Source organism: Sander vitreus, chromosome 16 (assembly GCF_031162955.1).
Source record: "Sander vitreus isolate 19-12246 chromosome 16, sanVit1, whole genome shotgun sequence".
In the NCBI taxonomy this organism is placed as follows: Eukaryota; Metazoa; Chordata; class Actinopteri; order Perciformes; family Percidae; genus Sander; species Sander vitreus.
The window spans coordinates 18,757,801-18,775,350 of record NC_135870.1 but is presented as its reverse complement, the minus strand read 5'-3'; the positions used below and the strand labels follow the sequence as shown (position 1 = coordinate 18,775,350).

The following is a 17,550-nucleotide window of genomic DNA, read 5'->3' as shown; positions in this document are numbered from 1 at the left end:
CATACTTGTATTACATCAGTTACATGTTATTGAAATATTCATTAAAAATAAATCAGATACACAACACTTCAAGAGTTGAGTATTAAGGCCTGTGAACAAAAAAAAAACACAATGCCCATGTACTGTATGGAAAATGTTTATATGTCTGTCTCTTTCAGAGTGTCTGCCTATTTTGCAGCCAGTCTGTTTGTGTCAGGGTGTCTGGGTTTTTCCTCCTCCCATCTGCTGCTGTGCTGCGCTCTCTCGTAACTATAGAAACGGGATCAACATGCAAATACCTAGATACGCTAACTAAGGCTGTGTGATAGGAGATGCAAATTGCGTTTCCTCTTGTAGGATTACACACCCACACACACAGATGCACACTCAGATGTATACGTGCACACACAAACGTTTATGTGCGCACGTAAGCACACCCAACTGCAGTCTAACATATTTACATTTCTCAGCACATTATACCAAAACCAGACATTAGCAATAAGGTAAAGTATCAATGAACCTTACATGAAAGTAAAATCAAATACAGTTTAATTTACACTCAATACAATTTTTATTTAAATGCTATTTCAGGCGACTTGTATTTCACAAGTCCACATTTATTTAATTCAGGGGTCTTTTATTTCATAAGTTCACATTTATTTATTTCAGGAGACTTTTATTCCATAATGCCACATTTATTTCAGGGAACTGGGTTTATGAGGATAAATGGATACGGTGGACGGTTTAATGAGATCAGCGAGACTGAATGTGTGGCTTTAAACAAATCAAAACAAACAAAAACGATAAAATAGGCTAAAAGGCTCCACATAGCCTAGCTGCAGAGTTGTGTTTTAATTCTTAGTGATATTAGTAGCCTGTGTACAAGTAGGCCTATGTTTTTTGTTTTTTTATTCCTTTAACTTCTTTATTTCATCATAACAAACTATCATCCAAATGTGGTCATGAGCTGGTTCAGGCATAGCGAGTACCAAACTCCAATGTATGCCCCATTGAGTCTTATCTCCTTCCCCATCGCCTCTCGTTTCATTGATGTCTGTCTTTTTTTTTTTTTTTTATGAATGAACGGCAGAGGAGGAAAGGGGACGAGAAACTGGACGCTTTGTGATTGGCTGCTATTGGTTGACGTCACTTCCGCCGTGACGCGATGCAACCATTCACAAAAAAAGGAAAAAAGAGAAACAATCCTGAGGAGGAACAGCATTCGTAGAGGGAGAGGGAGAGAGAAAGAGGTGAACGGAATGAGTGTGAAGAGTAGTGCGGTTACAATGCGGGGATAGAAGAGAAGAGAAGCGCAAAGGATCCGAAGTTTGCAGGGCGGTGTAGGCACAGCGAGAGAGGCAGGCAGACAGACAGACAGACAGAGGAGATAACCGACAGTGAAGCCTACACACAGCCTGAAAGGACGTGCGATGGAGGACCTGGGCGAGATGGACTGCCCGGTGGTGAAGCGGTTCTTAAAGGACGACAACGCCAAGTGCCTGCTTCTGGACTGCCGCTCCTTCCTCGCCTTCAACGCGGGGCACATCCGCGGTGCCGTCAACGCCCGCTGCTACACCATTGTCCGCCGCAGGGCCAAGGGCACCGTGCTCAGCCTGGACCAGATACTGGCCGGGGACGAGGAGGTCCGTAGCCGCCTCCGCTCCGGGATGTACTCCGCCGTGGTGCTGTACGACGAGAGAACGCCGGACTCCGAGACGGTGAAGGAGGACAGCACACTGACTCTAGTGCTCAACGCCGTGTGCAGTTACTCCTCCGGCACACAAATATACTTGCTCAAAGGTAAATGTGCTTCATTATAACACTGAGTTTGATATGGGGTCAGCTGCAGCATGTAACGTTAAGTATGATAAAAATAGACCAGCAGCACCAGTAGCCTACGGTCATTACATTCAGGAGTCAGCCTCAAAACGGTCAGTTGAAGCATTTAATTCAATGTTACCGTTGAGTGGTGGTTATTCTGTGATTCAACCTTAATATAGGGTGGTAAAAAGGTATACAATTTATTATAATAAAAGTTTTATTAATGATAACACAAATAATGATTTTTTTAATTCAGCCTAATTTATTAGTGACAATAAGGGTGTTTTCATCTCTAATATATATCCAAATACAAGTTACATATCGTCTTGAATAAGTCAATACAATTATTTTTTAGTAAAAAAAAGATGTACCCTACAAAAACAATAATGATAAAAGTGCATTATAATGTGCTTTTAATTTTAATGAGGCTTTAAATGGGACAATCACAGCTAATTATAGCTTCAAATTTCATTAATAGTCTAATTTCAATAGATATGCCACCAGCCTATCTGGGGCATTTCTAATAAAAATGTTCAACCAGTGTAATCAATATTATTTTATTGCAACCACAAATTTACTGAATGTTGTAGCTGCCCAATACGCTACAAACCAGAGATTGAAATATCTTCCTATCGTGCCTACTTTATTTTCGTGCACTGGGTGTCATTTTTTACATTACGCACACTCACTCAGTCACTCACAGCTGCACACATTCACGCACAGACCAGTGGTTGTGAGCTGAGTGAATGAGGTAATGCTGGTGCGCAGAAGCCACAAACCGGAGGGACTTGCACATCATCCTTTCAGAAACGGTCTACTTCGGGTAGATCGATGATGGGAAGCTGTAAAACCTAAAATCAATCTCGAATTATTTCACCAGACTATATTTAGATTGGAGGGAATTTGAAAAGGCAAAGCTGCTGCAAGCTGTGGCGCATTCTTTTTGTGTGTGCATCATGGCGAAGACGCCTTGAAGCACAGGAGTGTATGGGTGTAGCTTATAAAGATGACGTTTCCCGGTTAATCTGATGTGATCCCTGAGGTGCAGGGAGCAGCGGTCAGAAATGCAGATGTATAATTTAAAACAAATAAGCAAAGGGAAGATGAAATTGTTTTCAAATCCACGTAGTAGACACAGGACAGAATAGGTCAGGGGTCGGTTCAATTGTCTTAATGTCAGGCTCACTGAATGCAGAGGTGTAAATCCTGGTGTGGGTTGCCATGCTTCTATGTCCTGATGTATGCTGCTTCCGCAGTCTTTTATGCATATAATACATATATGTTCCTGGAGGATCCTAAAGTCCGTCTGCTGCAGTAGTGATTGAATCTGTCATATTTTACTATAATAATGTTTCCATTGTGATATGTTAAGATGCATCGTATTTGATCATGATGTCTCTTTTCCAGGTGGATATGACAGGTTTTTCTCAGAATACCCAGAGTTTTGTATAAAAACCAAATCCCTACCGACTCTCACCAGCCAGTCCAGCGTTGACTCTGCCTGCTCGTCTTGTGGGACGCCACACCACGAACAGGTAAAACGCCACAGGACGCAGACAAACCCCAACTCACACCTTCTCAGGCCGAAAAGAACACTATAAATGACATACCAGTGTCAACCTGCTGTCGAGTGTGTGCAGCCAGTTAAGGCTGCAACTAATGATTTCATTCTTAAATGTGAAAAATAATCACAAATTACACACACACACACACACACACACACAAGCCATCACAAGTAATTGGAATTTGTCAATGTCACGTCCGTCAAATAAGTGTTTTCAACTACAGTTTTACACACAGACGGCGAGAGCTGCCATCTGGACACAGGAACAACACTGGAAGCTATTTGCTTTGTAACGTTACTGTTACTTCCCCACGTTTATTCAACCCCATTTCCTCATCCAGTCTGGGTATTAAAAGCAGGGAAAGTATAGTTACAAACTTGTTTATTCAGTCTAACGGCCTGCGAGAACAAGCTTAGAGGTCATAGTTCACTATTGATTCACCTCTGCATCACTTCCTGTGACCCGGGTGGTCTTGTTTTGTTGGTCAGTGATCTGCTGTTTTTTTGAGCCTGCAGATTTGATGCAACATTCACAGTCACATGTGGTTTCGGGTTTAATTCCACTGGAACGCATGAGGAGAGAGACGCAGACAATCCAGCCTCTGTGCGTTCTCTAAGAAAAATGCTTCATAGTCTCGGCCACACTATCAAGTGTTTTTTTTTTTTTTTTTTTTTTCCCAAGGAATACTGTAGCTTCCTGTTGAGTATCTCACTTGCTAATTTTCCTCTCAGCATCCACTCTCTCCCCCCTCACATTACATCCTCTTAGCAGTATCGATCATTTCCTGCGTCAGTACCGAGGTCGTCAGCGGCAGTGACATAAACAGACAGAGCCCTCGTCAATAAGTCTCACTACCGGTATAGACCGCCAGCTGGCTGACCCCGCAGATCCAATGAAAGCGAAAACAACACTTCTACTCTTACACTGGAATATGCTTTCAAATATGTTTCAAAATACAAAATTAGATTGGTACATGTGAAAATCAGGTTACATTTCCTTTTTTATGTACAGTAGTACAGACTAGAATATTTATTCATTTTGTATTAATCAAAAAAAAAAATGTTTTATATATATTTTATGTTCTAGCCAACAAATACTATTTTTAAAAACCAGAAAGGACAAACGCGTATTCACATTTTTATGCTGCGTGAGATACTTCCTTTTTCAAACCATCCCGTCTTTGCTGTGTTATAAATGGCATTAAGTGGATCTGACTTTCTGAGGAAATGTTGCTGTGGAGCATATCTTTCTCAGAAGAACTAGTACAAGGTGTTTTTATCGAAACATGAGAGACTGGTGAATGTAAATCCTCAACATAGATCTGTTGTACTTACTGATAAATCAATACCACGCTTACAGTACATTTCCACTGAATCGTATGGCATAAGCATGTAAACATTAGTCAATTCATCAGACAGACATCAGACTCGGTTATTTCCTCTGTTTCAGTATGGGGAAAATTACTCTTAACAAGCTACATAGCCCATATCAAATGACCCTGCATTAATCACACAGATAATAAGCTACCCCTGTTCAATTAAAGGCGTGGCTAATGTGATTAGCAAAACATTTAAGCGTGGTCACACATACTCAAGTCATCTGCCATCTGGCCTCTGTTGCACACTGAGACAGTGACTTCTTTGTCTTAATCATATAAGCTGTTTCCCCATTTAAGTAACTTCTGTCCAACATGACTCTCCGGGTTAGGTCAGAAGACGTTTCTTCATGTAATGACTGAATTATGAACAAACAGCCTCAGAACAGAAAATCTGTCTCTTTACTGCTGATTTCTAATGAAATAAAAGTATTAATCATCATTCTGCCATCTGTCTGTCATCCAGGGCGGCCCAGTTGAGATCCTCCCGTTCCTCTACCTTGGCAGCGCCCTCCACGCCTCAAAGAAAGAGGTTTTGGACGGCATAGGAATCTCCGCCTTGTTGAACGTGTCTGCCGACTGTCCCAACCACTTCGAGGGGGCGTACCAGTACAAATGTATACCCGTTGAGGACAACCATAAAGAAGACATCAGCTGCTGGTTCCTGGAGGCTATTGAATTCATAGGTCAGTGCGTGTGTGTGCGTGTGCGTGTGCGTGTGTGTGTGAGATCTTAGCACAACAAACGCGTTCCCATGGTGGGAAACCACAACTGTAATGAGCTTCCTTAAGGCATGGTTTGTGCTTTATGTGGTTCATTTTTTGGTTATTAAAACAGAAGTTACGTTTGTTTGTCTAGTATGTCTGCTAAAACACGTCAAAGACCTTTTTATTATTCATTACAAGACATATGTAGGGTGGCAATTAATTTAGGATAATTTTCATTATCGAATAAGATAATGTCACGATTAATAATTTGTCTATAAAACAGCAGAAAAATGCCCATCACAAATTCCCAGAGCACCAAGTAATGATATCTCATGTCTTGTTTTGTCCAACCAACAGTCTAAAACCCCAATTTATTCAATTTAGTATAATGTAAGACAAGGAAAAGCAGCAAATTCTAACATCTGAAAAGCTAAAATCTTCAAATATTTCACATTCTTGCTTGAAAATTGACTGAAAGGTTAATTGATTATCAAAAGAGATACATTTTCTTTCAAATGACAAATCATTGCAGGTCTAGATATATGTTTTCTTTAACTAAATTAAATCTAATATCTTTGTTCTGTGTGCTAAGTTCTCATTGCTGGGATATTTATTTCCTTCCGAGAGCCTGAGAATTTCCCCCCAGAAGAGCTTTCAGAGATAAGAGATGCACCGGACACACTGTGCATATAGAGCAGGCACATGACAACAAATCAGACATTTATTCACTGGGATCTGCCGCAACTGATTATTTCCAAGTAGCCCTTTATCACTCACATTTCAGCAGAAAAAGAAAGAAAACACCACCCAAAATCTAATCCAATGAATCTATTGCGGAACAAAACAATGTTATACAATCAAGGAAAAGACCAGAGGAACGCATTTGGAATGAGAACATTTTCCAATCAATCGTTTCTCTGGAGCACAATTTCTCGTTTGTGTATGTAATCTAGCAAAGTGTGTGATTTGCTTTTGCTTTACGTATCCATGCTGTACGTCCACAACGTGTGTGTGTAGGTGTGTGTGTAGGTGTGTGTGCTGGTATGCGTCATGGTTAGCTGGTGTGGGACCAGAGTCTGACTCATCCACTGTTACCGAGTGAACAGACTCTGTGGTGGAGTTAACTGAAATCTATCTGTTTTGTGTGAGAAAGAGAGCAAAAAGTTAGACTGAAAAACAGAGGCAATGGTGGAAGATGGGATTAAATTAATCGACATGCAAAAACAATTTAAAAAGTCCCTCCATTATCCTCTTCATATTCTGTGCTTCTAATTCCCTGCAGGCCGCACACATGCTTCATAACGTGACTGTGTAACTAATCATTGAAACTGATGGCTGTTGGGCAAATTGAGTTACTGTAAACGCTGTAATCAATCTATTACTTAAATCTGGTTATTCAAAGTAATAGCATGCGTCTAAAGATACTAAAAGAGGCAGAGCCATAAATAGGACAGGGGAGGAAGTGTGAAAGAGGCTGATGACTCAAAAATGTTGCACTTGCGTGTTTCAGTTAAATGTGATTTGCTGCTTTTCTCACTTTGAGGTTAGTTTGACTGCACAGAGAGAGGAAGGCATGAAAACAGCTTGAGGCAAAGCTGTACATCTGTTAAGCTTAAAATACTTGGTGGCTGTGAGAAAAGAAATTGCATTCCGGGTTTGTTTGTTAAGGTTCATGGTGTCCACACAGAATGATGATGTAAAGCCGTAAAATTCCTTTCTTTCTTTATCTGTTCAGAGAGCACAAACTGTTTCCTCAAAAAGATAAAGAAAAAGCTAAACACGATGTTTCAGCCCAGAATTAATTTTAGTTTTTTTGCAAGCACGAGGAACTGCTGGAAATTAGCCATCAACTTCTCCTTTGCATTCAATGTGAACTGAGATTTCTACATTTTGAGGTGTGTCAGTGCTATTCGGAAAATTCGGTGCCACCAGGTTTAGAGATGAAATAAAACGGAAAACCTTGTCACTGTTCATGATGGAAACTGAGCTTGCGGCAAACCACCATGAAAATAACCTCCATAGCAACAAACAAAAAACAAGTCTAAGAGTCTCCAGCCATGCTAGCGGCTCTGCAAGGCTAGCCTTAGGCACAGCATTGATCTGAGCAAGTCAACATGCTAACATACACTGAAAACATGCTGATGTTTATCATGTTCACCCTCGTAGTTTAGCGTGTTAACACTTGCTAACCACCACTAGGTACAGCTGAGACTGATGGGTATTGGTAATGGTCATTTTTTTGGCAGGCATTTTGTCATAAACAAAAGTATTAGACAAATGAAAGATTTGACCTGAAGATGGCGTTGGAGGATAAGTCATTACCACACATCATTAGGGTACATTATCTGGAAACCATGAATGACCGGTAAAATTCCAGAAAAATGGGGAGTTTTTTTGTGATTGTTGCGGGCAAAAATCCTTGATTAAAAAATGCGCTGGAATACGAGGGATATTTATGCAATTTTATGCAATGAAATTGCGGGAACTTGCAAAAACTGCGGTTTCATAATGACTTCATCGCGAGGTTTGCAGCTTTTCGATGATGTTCACGTCACGTAATTACGTCACGTTCCCAACAGGGGAAAATGGCTGCTCTTGTGTGAAGTTAACGCAACATTTTTCAACTTTCTGCTAAGATATATGTGACTTTTTTGCAACAAAAAATGCGGAGATTATGAAATCATGCAAGCCCCGCATATTTTGCGCGGAAATCGGCAATTTATGCGGCGTATTTGAAAAAAATGCGGCCCCTGCATAAATATGCGGACTTTGGCTGATTATGCATTGAATTATGCGATCGCATAATCACGTTTTTCTGGAGGGACTGAATGACTGAATGTACAAAATCTTGTGCCAATCCATTCAGTAGATGTTGAGATATTTCACTGGATAAGTGAAAACTTTGACCTGCTGGTGGCGCTAGAGGAAATAATTAGGGCGTCCTCTGGTGAGCGTGAATATCTTTACCAAATCCATGACAATCTATCCAATAGTGATCATTCAGTCTGGAGATTTTTTTTAGTAGCCAATAGAAACTAAATAGTGTTTATTATTTATGGAAACCTCTAACCTCTGACCCCTCTCTCTCCTCAGATTCAGTACGGGACTCCAGTGGGCGAGTGCTGGTCCATTGTAAAGCAGGCATCTCTCGCTCTGCCACCATCTGCCTGGCCTACCTGATGAAGAGGAAGCGAGTGCGTCTGGACGAAGCCTTCGAGTTTGTTCGCCGGCGTCGCAGCATCATCTCCCCCAATTTCAGCTTCATGGGTCAGCTGCTGCAGTTCGAGTCGCAGCTCCTTGCCACCTCGTGGGCCGCCGAAGCGGCCTCCACAGCGAGCCCACTGCTTGGGCCCAAGTCCTCCACGACGACCACCACGTCGACGACAGCCACGGCCACCTCTCCGTTCATTTTCAACTTCCCAGTTTCTGTGGTGAACCCCGCCTACCTGCACCACAGCCCACTCGCAGCCTCCCCCGGCTGCTGATGGATCGCCAAACGCAGCCTTGCCCATGGTAACCAACTCAGAAAAGACTGGGCTGCCATTGGCTGGAAGAGCTGTCAGTGTCAGTATGTACACATGCTTCCAGGGCGGGGAGGTGAGAAGCGTCACGGTGCCTGATTCAAAACTCATAGACTGAAAAAAAGCCAACGCTCCTTCCATTTTTAACACGAGATTTTTTTTCAGATTGACCAAAAATGAACTGGCTTTCAAAACTTGTTTCAGTTTGGAGTTTGGATGGAGTGTTGGACTGACGTTTTCTGAAGATAAACCGTCCATACATACGTCACAAACAAAAACAACAACACACGGCACAAGGGCACACTGACACACAAACATTGGCACAGAGAGGCATTAGCAGCAGCAAAGTCTCTCTCTGCCACACACACACACACACACACACACACACACACACACACACACACACACACACACACACACACACACACACACACACACACACACACACACACACACACACACACACACATTCATGATTACCAACTGAATAAGCTCAGTATGAAGTCAGGGTCTGTTGCTATGGAGACAACAGGTCTTTAGGACAGGAGATGGACACAGGAAGGAAGGAGGAATTTTAAGCACCCGCTCTTTCCCCTTTTTGGGTGTCCCTCCTGTTGCCAGACAAAAGAGATGGATGGAAAAAAGAGGGGAGGAGACAGTGATAGAAAGCAGGAGCCTCTTCCGTGACAGGTGCTCTGACCGGAGCTTCCTGTCTTTCATACGTCCTCTTCCTCTCTGTGTCTCTCCCCCACACCTTCCTCTCCTCATCTCCTTTTCATCCTTTTATATTCCTTCCCTCCTCCTCCTCTTCCTCCTCTCATCTCTGCCTCTCATCTTCATCCTGTCCACCCCCTCTCCTCTGCTCCTTATCTCCTCACGGAACAGGCTAAATGAATAAAATAAGATGCCAAATAAAGGCCAGGCCCCTTTTAAAAAGTGGACTGGGAAACCACACTGCAGGCCCCTAACACACACTGTAGGAAACCCATTCTGCTACATCAGAAAAACCGTTGTTTTGGACGAAAGGGCTGCAAGAAAAAGCTGTCAGAGAATGACGTCACCACAAAATGTTTTTTTCTTAAATGTCGAGCATAACTTTCCTTTTTAGATCAGAGGGCAACATTTGGAGCACAGTGGCTCTGGAAGACAACCACTTAAAGTACCATTCTAATGGTTTTGTATGTTTTTAACCCATTATAAATAATTGTGTTCTTTACTAATAGCCATTTTCCAAAACATGCATACCTTTTTTTAAGGCATCTGTTTCAGTTCTTTTCTGCAAGTTTAATTTAATAGCAAATGAACTAAAAACATTGGCTCCAATAGAAGGCTTTGGAAAATCGTATTCTTTTTTTTTAGTTGATGGGTTAAAATCTGCATCACCAGCGAATGGTCCTTCAAGGTTTTTGTGCCTTGTTTATAAAGGTATCCCGTGGATTTAAGCATGCTTCTAGAAAGCCTATTGCTGAATGTTAATCCCAGCATTTCACCAGTACAGACTCTTATTCCACAAGCTTCTCTTTCCATTTCTCACACTCGCAGATGGACACAACAAATGACAAAAAATATACATATAAAGCAGTGTGTGAACGGATTTCCCAAGCTACGAAGACAATCTACCTAAACCATGAAAAGTAAAATTATGAGAATTAGGCAAAAATAGCATTTTTTAAAGTGTGCTTGAAAACCTTAATATGAGCAAATTTGAGATAAATAAGAAAACAATTACTTATTGATTTCACTTTTTGAATCCATACTGGAAAAAAAATGAGTGATTGAGGTAAAAGAGAAGATAGCTTTGGGCTTTGAGACCATCATTCAATAATAGGAAGTTGTCCTTATAATTCAGTTGATTCTCTGTTTTTAAAGGTTGTCCACAGCAATACCGTACTTACAATCCACTCAAGGACAATAACAATAGCAGTGACTATCTAGGGCTTCACACCCAAACATCATGTCAAATTTTCATAATGTCACAATTTTGAGACAGTGTTTGTATTGCTTCTGCTTTTGACCAGGCTAAGCTTTACACTCTGGGCTAGACATCCAAAGGCACAAAGTCCAACCATGGTTGCTTCTATACCCAGGTCCTGATGTACGCACGACGCACACACACATACACACACGCAGGGTTTCAAAGAAAACAAACCTTTTTTATGTTTTTTTTAAGATTTTCGCAACCTAACTCTGTAGCACTTTGAAGTGATGCAATACTGTATTTATAATTTATGATTGATTTGCACATCATGGTGATGGTGGACTGACTAGACTGCATAAAGACATTTTGTCCATGTAGAGAGAGAGAGAGAGAGAGAGAGAGAGAGAGAGAGAGAGCGAGAGAAAAAGGGGCCAATTAGTGGAAAACGCAATACTTTGTACTTGTGGTAATTGTCTGTCTGTCAGTCTGACCTGTCTGCCTCTCGGTGTTAGTTCATCTGTCTAGACCATAGAAATAAAATGGTCTATACTGTCTCTCTGTCTGATCAATGCTGTTTTACCCATCATGACAATATCAATCCTCCATTTGGACATTTATATAAAAAAAACTTTCCCTCAATTTTATTGTGAAATTAATAATCTGTACATGTATTTATTACTGAAGATCCACTGTTGAATAAATAATGTTCTTAATGATTTAGTTGTGTGTGCTTTCTTTGTATGCTGGTGTGAAACTGAGTGTGTATATATACACACAATTCGATAAAAGGCATGCAATTTATCTTTATCTTTATTTTTTAATTTGTCATGTAATTTGAGACAGTGCATAATATATTTCTGTTAAAACCTACATTGGGGGTAATGTAGGAATTAGTACACAAGAAGAAGTACAGTTAGTAGATAATGCGGGTTTAGTGACTGTTGCGTGTCCCTGCTTTAATTGATATGAAACACTCTTTTTGTCATTTATAATACCAGGAACCTCTGTGTGGTATTTATTTACAGAGAAAGAAATATTAGTCTGGAGCGCCACCCAGTGGTGAGAACATTGAATTCTCCTCATCCTTTTTCACGTGAGCATAGCAATAGGTAAGGGTGTGATTCCTAGTTAAGTTATTACAATTGCAAAGATTCATGATACTACTTATTGGGTGGTCCAAGGGTGTTTCAATGCGTGACAACACGCCGGGATGCCCCTGTCGCTCTCCTGAAAGATGCAGTGGCGTTTCTCTCAGGAACCAAGACGACCCAGAACTCAGTTACTATCCAAATACCTATCATTGTCATTTTCATACAACGTTCTAATCAGTGTCACGGCACACTGTCTCCCTATTGGCTGTTCTGCACGGCTGTTAGGTAGTCGAAAAGCCACGGTTAGTTTGCAAGACGGCGTGCAGGACTAATTAAGATGGACTATTCAGAACAGGTGCGGGACCGACGAGATACCCTTTTCCCACATTAAGTTTTGTTTTGCCATCGTCTTTAAATGTCTACAAATAAACTGTCAATGGAGTACCGACGCTAACTAGGGTCGGACTCGGACCACAGAGATCGAGCTGACCGAGTGACGGGTATCGGAGCAGTGCCGGCGGGGGGCAGCGAGGTGACAGTTAGGCCCATTCACCATAAACCTGGCAGCCGAATACTCATCTTGGGCCGTCCAAGCCCTAGATTCCCTAGAGGAGTGTTAGTGACAAAATAATAGCATCAAGTTTTCCCAGGGTTGTGGTTATGCAGTGACATTAAAAACTATTAAAAATACATTTAAAACAGCAGGCTTATGTCTCAGGCAAATGCATAGAAATGGGGCGTTATCACACTTGGGGGTACAAGGAAACAGCTGACACAGGCTTGTCGCAAAACGAGGGCACTATAAAAAATATTATCTCAATGGCAACAAGTGTCATAAAAATGTGTGTTATACAAAAGTGATAGTATATTATGCCACATTTTATTTTTTTAAAGTCAGTTTGTCTTAAAAAAAAAGTAATTAAGTCAGTATGTCATAAAAAGTCATAGTATCCCATACAAAGTCATAAAAATAGCCTGTATGTTGAAAAAAGTCGTCATAGGTTACAGTATATCGAAGAAAAGTCATAGTATATAGTGTCTAAAACTTAAGTGTAGTAGGTCAAAAAGTTGTAATATACTAAAAAAATATAAAATATAAAAATATCCTAGTATAGTATGTTGAAAAAAGTGATGAAAAAAGCCATAGTATAGTATGCTGAAAAAAGTGATAAAAAGCAATAGTATTGTATGTTGAAAAAAATGATAAAAACTCATTGTATAGTTTGTCGAAAAAAGTCATAGTATAGTATGTCAAAAAAAGTGATAAAAAGCCATAGTATAGTATGCCGAAAAAAGTCATAGTATGTCAAAAAAAGTGATAAAAAAGTCATAGTATAGTATGTCAAAAAAAGTGATAAAAAAGCCATAGTATAGTATGTCGAAAAAAGTGATAAAAAAGTCATAGTATAGTATGTCGAAAAAATCAGAAAAAAGCCACAGTATAGTATACTGAAAAAAGTGATGACAGTCATAGTATAGTATGTCGAAAAAAGTCATAGTATAGTATGTCGAAAATAATCATAGTATAGTATGTCAAAAAAAGTGATAAAAAAGCCATAGTATAGTATGACGAAAAAAGTCATAGTATAGTATGTCGAAAAAAGTGATAAAAAAGCCATAGTATAGTATAGTATGCTGAAAAAAGCCATAGTATAGTATGTCATAAAAAGTGATAAAAAGTCATAGTATAGTATGTCAAAAAAAGTTATAAAAAGCCATAGTATAGTATGATGGAAAAAAGTCATAGTATAGTATGTCAAAAAAAGTGATAAAAAAGCCATAGTATAGTATGTCGAAAAAAGTGATAAAAAGTCATAGTATAGTATGCTGAAAAAAGTCATAGTATAGTATGTCGAAAAAAGTGATAAAAAAGTCATAGTATAGTATAGTATGTATGTAGGCAAAGGCAGATGAGGTGGCTGAGTGGTTAAGGTGATGGACTACTAATCCATTGACCTCTACATGCGTTGGTTTGAATCCCATCCTTGTCAAACCATAGTGAGTTATTCTGCTACAGTTACGTCTCACTATAATAATTCTTTCAAATAATTATCTTTGCTATGTGTGTTGTTTTATCTTATCAGTTTCTCAGTACTTTAGTTTAGTTTGTTGAAAAAAGTGATAACAAAGTCATGGTATAGTATGGTGAATAAAGTCATAGTATAGTATGTCGAAAAAGTTATAAAAAAGCCATAGTATAGTATATCAAAAAAATCATTGTATAGTATATTGAAAAAGTCATAGTATAGTATGTCGAAAAAAGTGATGAAAAAAGCCATAGTATAGTATATCAAAAAAATCATAGTATAGTATATTGAAAAAGTCATAGTATAGTATGTCGAAAAAAGTGATAAAAAAGCCATAGTATATGTCGAAAAAATCTGAAAAAAGCCACAGTATAGTATATTGAAAAAAATGATGACAGTCATAGTATAGTATGTCGAAAAAAGTGATAAAAAAGCCATAGTAGAGTATGCCGAAAATAGTCATAGTATAGTATGTCAATAAAAGTGATAAAAAAGTCATAGTATAGTATGTCGAAAAAATCAGAAAAAAGCCACAGTATAGTATACTGAAAAAAGTCATAGTATAGTATGTCAAAAAAAGTGATAAAAAAGTCATAGTATAGTATGTCAAAAAAAGTGATAAAAAGCCATAGTATAGTATGTCGAAAAAAGTGATAAAAAAGCCATAGTATAGTATGTCGAAAAAAAAGTGATAAAAAAGTCATAGTATAGTATGTCGAAAATAGTCATAGTATGTCAAAAAGAGTGATAAAAAAGTCATAGTATAGTATGTCGAAAAAAGTGATAAAAAAGCCATAGTATAGTATGACGAAAAAAGTCATAGTATAGTATAGTAAAAGTGATAAAAAGCAATAGTATTGTATGTTGAAAAAAATTATAAAAACTCATAGTATAGTTTGTCGACAAAGTCACAGTATAGTATCGAAAAAAAAGTGACAAAAAAGCCATAGTATAGTATGTTGAAAAAAGTCATTGTATAGTATGTCAAAAAAAGTGATAAAAAGCCATAGTATAGTATGTCGAAAAAACGATAAAAAAAGTATAGTAAATCAACAAAGTCATAGACAGTCATAGTATAGTGTGTCAAAAAAAAGCAATAAAAGTCATAATATAGTATGTCGACAAAAGTCATAGTACAGTATGTCGAAAAAAGTTTTAAAAAAGTCACAGTATAGTTTGTCGAAAAAGTTATAAAAAAAGTCATAGTATAGCATGTCGGAAAAAAGTCATAGTATAGTATGTCCAAATCTTTTTATGAAAGTCATATTATAGTATGTCGAAAAAGTTATTAAAAAAAGCCATAGTATAGTATGTTGAAAAAAAGTGATAAAAACGCCATAATATAGTATGTCAAAAAAAGTCATAGTATAGCATGTCGGAAAAAAGTCATAGTATAGTATGTCCAAATTTTTTTATGAAAGTCATATTATAGTATGTCGAAAAAAGTCGTAGTATAGTATGTCGGAAAAAAGCCATAGTATAGTATGTTGAAAACAGTGGAGTAATTCATAGTATGTGGAAAAAAGTCATAGTATAGTATGTCAAAAAAAAGTGGAAAAAAGTAATTGTATATTATGTCGAAAAAAAGTTATATGTCGAAAAAAAGTGGAAAAAAGTCATTGCATGTTATGTCGAAAAAAAGTCATAGTATAGTATGTCGAAAAAAGTCATAGTATAGTATGTCGAAAAAAAGTCATAGTATAGCATTTCGAAAAAAGTCGTAGTATAGTATGTTGTAAAAAAGTCATAGTATAGTATGTTGAAAAAAAGTCGGAGTATAGTATGTCGAAGGAAGTCATAGTATAGTACAGTGGTTCCCAACCTGGGGTCCGGGGGGCGGCAAAGATCACAGTGGGGGCGCAAGTCCTTATCTGTTTTGAGGTTGAGGTAAAAAACAAAACAAATTGTGATAATACAGTAGAATATATAATGTATACAAAAGTCTGTATAAAAACTATATATTTTTGTTGTCGCTTAAAATTGTAGGCAGGCTACTTAGTAGGCCAAACCTCCGGGACCTCTTAACCTGGGGCCCTTGCTGTCATCAGGTCAGCTGCTAGCTGCTATCATCCTCGTTTTTCCTGCCACCACGGCATCACTATTTTATGAATAAAACATGGCGGAGAAACGTAAAAGTGCTGATAACTCCTCTGTATCAAAAAAGAAAGTAAGGCTCTATCTCGAGAGTTACCTCAACTTCGGGTTGTTTTTTTGGGGGGGGCGCCAAGGAAAAAAGGTTGGGAACCACTGGTATAGTATATCGAAAAAAGTGGAAAAAGTCATAGTATACTATGTTGAAAAAAAGTCATACTATAGTATGTTGAAAACAGTGGAACAAGTCATAGTATAGTATGTTGAAAAAAGTCATACTATAGAATGTCAAAAAAAGTCATAGTACATCGTATAAAAATCATAGTATAGTATGTCTAAAAAAAGTCATAAAAAATCATAGTATGGCATGTCGAAAAAAGTCAGAGTATAGTATGTTGAAAAAAGTCATAGGATAGTATGTTGAAAAAGTGTGAAAAAAGTCAGTAAAGCATGTCGAAAACGTCATAGTATGTCGAAAAAATGTCATATTATAGCATGTCAAAAAAACTCATAGTATAGGATGTCAAAAAAAGTGATAAAAAAGCCATAGTATAGTATGACCGAGTGACGGGTATCGGAGCAGTGCCAGCGGGGGGCAGCGAGGTGACAGTTAGGCCCATTCACCATAAGCCTGGCAGCCGAATACTCATCTTGGGCCGTCCAAGCCCTAGATTCCCTAGAGGAGTGTTAGTGACAAAATAATAGCATCAAGTTTTCCCAGGGTTGTGGTTATGCAGTGACATTAAAAACTATTAAAAATACATTTAAAACAGCAGGCTTATGTCTCAGGCAAATGCATAGAAATGGGGCGTTATCACACTTGGGGGTACAAGGAAACAGCTGACACAGGCTTGTCGCAAAACGAGGGCACTATAAAAAATATTATCTCAATGGCAAAAAGTGTCATAAAAATGTGTGTCATACAAAAGTGATAGTATATAATGCCACATTTTATTTTTTTAAAGTCAGTTTGTCTTAAAAAAAAGGAATTAAGTCAGTATGTCATAAAAAGTCATAGTATCCCATACAAAGTCATAAAAATAGCCTGTATGTTGAAAAAAGTCGTCATAGGTTACAGTATATCGAAGAAAAGTCATAGTATGTCGAAAAAAAGTCATAATATATAGTGTGTCTAAAACTTAAGTGTAGTAGGTCAAAAAGTTGTAATATACTATGTCGAAAAAAATCCTAGTATAGTATGTTGAAAAAAGTGATGAAAAAGTCATAGTATGTCAAAAAAAGTCATAAAAAAGGCATAGTATAGTATGTCGAAAAAAGTGTGAAAAAAGTCAGTAAAGCATGTCGAAAACGTCACAGTATGTCGAAAAAATGTCATATTATAGCATGTCAAAAAAACTGGTAAACCTCATTGTATAGTATCTTGAAAAAAGTGGAAAAAATCATAGTATAGAATGTCGAAAAAAGTCATAGTATAGTATGTTGAAAACAGTGGAA

The 17,550-nt window shown here is 38.3% G+C and overlaps 1 protein-coding gene across 1 annotated transcript; it reads left to right on the top strand.

The window, feature by feature from the left end:
- Positions 1-949: 949 nt before the first annotated feature.
- dusp4 (dual specificity phosphatase 4) lies at positions 950-11,602 on the top strand. Its single transcript, XM_078271736.1, has 4 exons — positions 950-1,779; positions 3,208-3,335; positions 5,207-5,426; positions 8,541-11,602. The coding sequence occupies exons 1-4, from the start codon at positions 1,410-1,412 to the stop codon at positions 8,930-8,932; spliced, it is 1,110 nt and encodes a 369-aa protein (XP_078127862.1). The 5' UTR covers positions 950-1,409; the 3' UTR covers positions 8,933-11,602.
- Positions 11,603-17,550: the final 5,948 nt, after the last annotated feature.